The 5,945-nt window shown below is 35.1% G+C and overlaps 2 protein-coding genes across 2 annotated transcripts; both read left to right on the top strand.

Annotated features, from left to right (window-relative positions):
• The first annotated feature begins 681 nt into the window (after positions 1-681).
• On the top strand, positions 682-3,911 carry LOC139853649 (uncharacterized). Its single transcript, XM_071843026.1, has 5 exons — positions 682-1,492; positions 1,741-2,022; positions 2,334-2,672; positions 2,783-3,125; positions 3,224-3,911. Exons 1-5 carry the CDS (start codon positions 682-684, stop codon positions 3,909-3,911), a joined length of 2,463 nt encoding a protein of 820 aa, XP_071699127.1.
• A 21-nt stretch (positions 3,912-3,932) lies between these two features.
• Positions 3,933-5,701, top strand: LOC139853650 (uncharacterized). Its single transcript, XM_071843027.1, has 2 exons — positions 3,933-5,315; positions 5,501-5,701. Exons 1-2 carry the CDS (start codon positions 3,933-3,935, stop codon positions 5,699-5,701), a joined length of 1,584 nt encoding a protein of 527 aa, XP_071699128.1.
• Positions 5,702-5,945: the final 244 nt, after the last annotated feature.

A 5,945-nucleotide genomic window follows, 5' to 3' on the forward strand; every position in this document is an offset into this window, starting at 1 on the left:
TTCCTATTAAATTAGGATTATCAATTTTAATTTGTTAGGGTTTTTAAACCTAAATGTACATATGGAAGATACGCGTTACATAATTATTCCTGTTAATATTTGGTTTCATATGATGAATTTAATTGGTTGGGATATGGGTATGATTAAGGGTATTAAATGCCGCCAAAAAAAAGGGTCAACGCATCTGTGGAGCCCGCAGGACCATCTGTTCGTGGTGGTTTTAGTGGCGATACACATTCTATAAATGTTAAAAAAAGAAAATTGGTAAATAGCCAACCTGATGTTCAAGAAGGTAGCTACATGTTTTGTAATGAATCTGTAAGTTCTCCCAATTTCTGAAAGTTTGGTGCCCATGATGAGAATAGCTACTTGCTTGCTGGGTCATCAGTGTGTGTTGGTAAGTAATCCTTTAACTTCTTTTTAAAATTAGTATGTGTTCATTATGTAATGATTGCTGTTATATTTAGTTGTTTCATATATGTTTGTAGGTAGTAGCACTTCAGTTTCGTATAATCGTTTATCTTCTATTACCTTATCTGCTTCGCCATTCATTTAAAATTCAGATACTAACCAAGGTATGTGTTCTTTGTTTTTTGTAGCTAAAATCCTTTACAATCACCTAATATACTTTAATTAATTTTTTGTTAATTGTATATATGTTTGATAGCAGGCGTAACAAATATGTATGAGGATATTGGTGATTGTATATGTGTCTGTACTTATTGCGGTGCAACATTTTGGTATGAAGAACGGTTAAGAGCCTCATCCGCAACTCTGAATTATCACCGTTGTTGTGAAGGGGGCCGTGTCGATTTACCTCCAGAACAATCACCACCTAATACCATTATAGATTTGTTAGGCAATAAACATTTTATGGATAACATAAGAGCATACAACCAAATGTTTAGTATGGCTTCTTATGGTGCACACATTGATGATGCTATAAATAACGGCAGAGGGCCGTATGTATTTAGAATATCGGGTCAAGTTTATCATCGGATAGGTGCATTGTGTCCTGAAGAAGGAGATCCTCCACGTTATCTACAATTATATATATGTGACACAGCTAATGAAGCCAGTAATAGAATGAGATATTTTGGTGGTAATAGCTCTACAGGTATTAGTTATGAAGTAGTAGAGAAACTTAATGATATGTTGAATACAGAAAATGAATTGGTTAAGCTATTTAGGACAGCTAGGGATAAGATTAATGATCCTGCTGTTCCAGATCTAAAGGTTAAGTTATATAGCGTAATAGGCACAAGGCAATATGAACTACCAACCTCTGATACCTTAGGAGCTATTGTTTATGACTTTGGTGATAATACTCGAACTGATTACGACTTAATAATAGAATGTAAAGGAGGTACTCCTCAACGAGTAAACAAACTACATCCATCGTATATGTCTCTTCAATTCCCTTTGCTTTTTGTTTTTGGTCAACCTGGATATCATCCAGGTTTGACATTAAGGGATGTAGGTCATTCCAGAGGTAATAGGAAAAAAACAAAATGACTATGAATATGTTCTATAGCTATCAATTACACGATAGATACAACAAATTTGGACTTTTGTCAAGATGCGGTCGGTTATACCAACAATATATTGTCACTGCCTACTGTAGTTTAGAGTTAGACAGACTTGATTATATAAGGAATCATCAACAAGATATACGAAATGAGTACTTATCTGGTTTGTATGATGCGTTATATAGGGGTGATCACTTTGGATCTGATGTAGGTTCAAGAACCGTTTTACCAGCATCTTTTACTGGTGGTCCGAGATATATGTACAGCCATTATTTAGATGCGTTAGCAATATGTCGTGTTCATGGAAATCCTAGATATTTTATAACATTTACCTGCAATTCAAAATGGCCAGAAATTAGACGATACCTTGGAAAATATCAATATTTAACAGCTAATGATCGTACCGACATAGTTGCTAGAGTTTTCTACATGAAACTGAAGATGTTTATAAATGTCTTAAAAAAGGAAGAACTATTTGGAGCCTACACAGCAGGTACAATACTCATAGCTTTTTATTTGTTAAACCATTCAATATGTATATATATACATATATATTAAAAAAAAAAAAAAAAACTGTCAGTTTTATATCTCATATGCAGAATTACTTTACACTTCTAATTAGATTGTCGTAGTTTATTTTCTGAATCAAATAATTGAATTTCAGTCACAAATGATAGATACTAAACAAATGGTAGGTGCTACATTTTTAAAAAATAGTCTTAAAGATTGATTAGCAACTGACTATGTTTTTTTACTGTCTATTATAATATGTAGTTTTATGCACAGTTGAGTTCTAAAAAAGAGGCCTACCGCATTGTCATACGTTATTGTGGATCAAGTCTGCATCGAACTCATCCGATCCCCGTGACATTGATCAATATGTATCTGCCGAATTACCGGATCCAAAAATAGATCCAGATGGTTTCAAAGTAATATCAGAAATGATGATGCACGGCCCATGCGGTTCAGTTAACAGAGATGCCCCGTGTATGCAAAATATTGAAACGAGTTCATCATCTTCGTATAACAAAAATGTTATGTGTGCCAAAAAATTCCCAAAACCTTATAATGAAAGAACCTATTTTGATAAAGATGGGTATGTGCATTATCGTAGGCGTGATACAGGAATCTCAGTGGACAAAGGTATGAATTAATTTTTTTTTTAATACTATATACAACTTTAACTACTGTTTTAAATTGCATGTAACTTGATAATGGTTATTGACAAAGCATATATGCTATTATTTTCTCAGGTATATGCAGACTTGATAATGGATATGTTGTACCATATAATCGAGTTTTGTGCCTTCGATTCCACGCGCATATTAATGTTGAATGGTGCGGATGGACAATGTTGATAAAGTACATTTTCAAATACATATCAAAAGGCACGGACCGTATAGCCGCCCATATACCCAGACCGATAGGAAATGCTTCATCAAGCGATGCACAACAACCATCAAATATTGATGAAATCCAAAACTTTGTAGATGCTCGCTTTATTTGTGCTCATGAGGCTTCTTGGAGAATTTTCAACTTCCAAATACACTTCAGAGAACCAGCAGTACAAATTCTTTCAGTGCATTTAGAAAATATGCAATTAGTGAAATTCCGTTCCAACCAACGAATACGATCCATTATTAAAATCCCGTCAACAAAAAAACAACTCTCACATAATGGCTGTATTACAACAGATGTTCAACCGATGGGAGACATCTTACTTATCTAGATTTCCCACTAGAATTTGTGTGGGTTTTAAACGAGAAAAGATGGAAACGAAGATTCAATCTTAATAAGCCATCCATTGGTAGACTGTCATACATGCATCCTGCATTTGGTGAAGTTTTTTTCCTTAGGATGCTATTATGTCATCAAAAAGGTTGTACTTCATTCAAAGACGTAATGACAGTTAATGGTTATCTATATTGCACATATCGAGAGGCGTGCTTGGCAATGGGTCTTCTAGGTGATGACAAAGAATGGCTATCTGCCATAGAAGAGGCAAATGTAAGTGCAACATCCGCTGAGCTCCGTACTCTCTTTTCTCACATACTTATGTTTTGTGATGTTGCTGACCCATTAAGATTATGGAAGCAAACTTGGAAGCTAATGTTGGATGACATTCCAATCCGGGCAGCAGCAACTTTACACATGTCCAAAATAACAATAAATTCAGACGATTTAGAAGGTTACGTTTTGTATGAATTACAAATCCTCCTAACTGGACATTCAAGAAATGTAACCGACTTTGGATTACCAGCGGTGCCACAAAATTTATTGGATGATCTGCACAATAGGTTAATTATGGAAGAAAGAAATTATGATCGAGAGGCTCTGTCAAATGAAAAAACCATACTGTTAACACAACTCAATCAGAAATAATGAACTGTATACGATGCAGTAATGAACTCGAATGCCAACCAGAAACAAGAACTGATTTTTGTTTATGGACATGGTGGTACGGGAAAAACATTTCTTTGGAAAACATTAACAATAGCATTACGAGCTGAAGGAAAAATAGTCCTAGCAGTCGCCTCATCTGGAATCGCCTCATTATTGTTACCATCAGGTCAAACGGCTCACTCACGGTTCAGAATACCAATTGATATAACTGATGAAAGTGTGTGTAATATAAAAAAGAAAACACACATGGCAACCTTGCTAAGAAAAACAGAGCTTATCATATGGGATGAGGTCCCAATGAACGATCGCAAATGTTTAGAAGCACTCGATCGGACCTTAAGAGACATTTTCGAGAAAGCAGACACTCCATTTGGAGGTTTAAGTTTCGTTCTTGGCGGGGATTTCCGTCAAACTCTTCCTGTCATAAAAGGCTGTGGCAAAGTAGAAATACTAGATGCTTCTATAACTCATTCACCTTTATGGAATCACTTCCATATAATAACACTCGAAGAAAACATGCGCCTACAACAACCAAACCTCTCGGAAATTGATAAGGAAAATATTAGGTTATTTGCAAATCGGCTACTACAAATTGGAAACGGCACCATTGGCGAACCTGATGAATGTGATCCACATAACACATCATGGGTTAAAATCCCCAACCAATACTGTATTAGAGACGATGAAGATGGCCTCACAAACTTGATATCCTTCATATACAGTGACAAGTTACTATGTCACCCCAACCCACTACAGCTACAACAACAGGCAATTGTATGCCCAAAAAATGAGACGGCTGATGCAATTAACGAAGCAATCCTGATACGAATCGAAAAAGAATCGAAAACATATACAAGTTATGACTCTGCAACTCCCTACAGCAATGACGGAGGACAAATAGATTTACTATACCCAATGGAATATCTAAATTCTCAAAATTTTCCAAACCTACCACCTCATCAGCTAACTCTGAAAATTGGAATTCCTGTTATTTTGCTCCGAAATCTAAACATAGCTGGTGGTCTATGTAACGGAACACGGATGATTACAACACAACTACTTTCACAACACATTGAGGCCAAAATCATCACGGGAACCAGAATCGGCCAAAAAGTTTACCTACCTAGAATCTCCCTTATTTACATGGATAACGTGTTACCATATGTTTTCAAAAGAGTCCAGTTCCCAATAAAAGTATCTTATGCAATGACCATCAACAAGAGTCAAGACCAATCTTTAAATAAAATTGGCGTCTATCTTCCTAAACCCATTTTTGGTCATGGTCAACTCTATGTAGCCTTATCTAGAGCTACGACCCCACATGGTCTAAAAATTCTTATTAAAAAACAGGAGGGTCGAGATCATAATGTCACAAAAAATATTGTATATAAAGATTTCTTACAAACTATATTTAACTCACAGGTCAAACTCATATATATATATATATATATATATATATATATATATATATATATATATATATATATAAAGAAAAAATAAGTTAACAGTGCATATCTGTATATATTTATATGTCTGCTTTACTCAGGAAAAATAAAAACTAACAACAGAATTTTAATGATGAATGCAGGATGGAACATGAAACTGAAGTTGTACCAATATCTACTTTACGCCCAGGAGATAGACTAAAAGCCATCGAGGTCATAGTCTACAGACAATGGGTAATCAAACGCCCAAAAAGTCGAAAACCTGCTGGATTTTGCACACTCCTACTAGATATACACATAAGCTTCATTCAAAATCTACAATGATTCTAATTCTATTTTACACGATACTAAAACCATAAGCTATAATAATTTGGACAGGGAAATGCCATATAAGCCATATCAGATTTCAGTCAAAAACGCCATTTCACAGAGATCCTACAGATCAATTCAGCATTCAGATTGTCAAACTTCATCTGTCGACAAATCAACAAATACGACCAGGCAATATCAAATACAACATACTTATCAATTGGTGATCAACTAGCAATACAATCCATACCAGCTATAG

This window comes from Rutidosis leptorrhynchoides, chromosome 6, assembly GCF_046630445.1.
Source record: "Rutidosis leptorrhynchoides isolate AG116_Rl617_1_P2 chromosome 6, CSIRO_AGI_Rlap_v1, whole genome shotgun sequence".
NCBI classification, from domain to species: domain Eukaryota; kingdom Viridiplantae; phylum Streptophyta; class Magnoliopsida; order Asterales; family Asteraceae; genus Rutidosis; species Rutidosis leptorrhynchoides.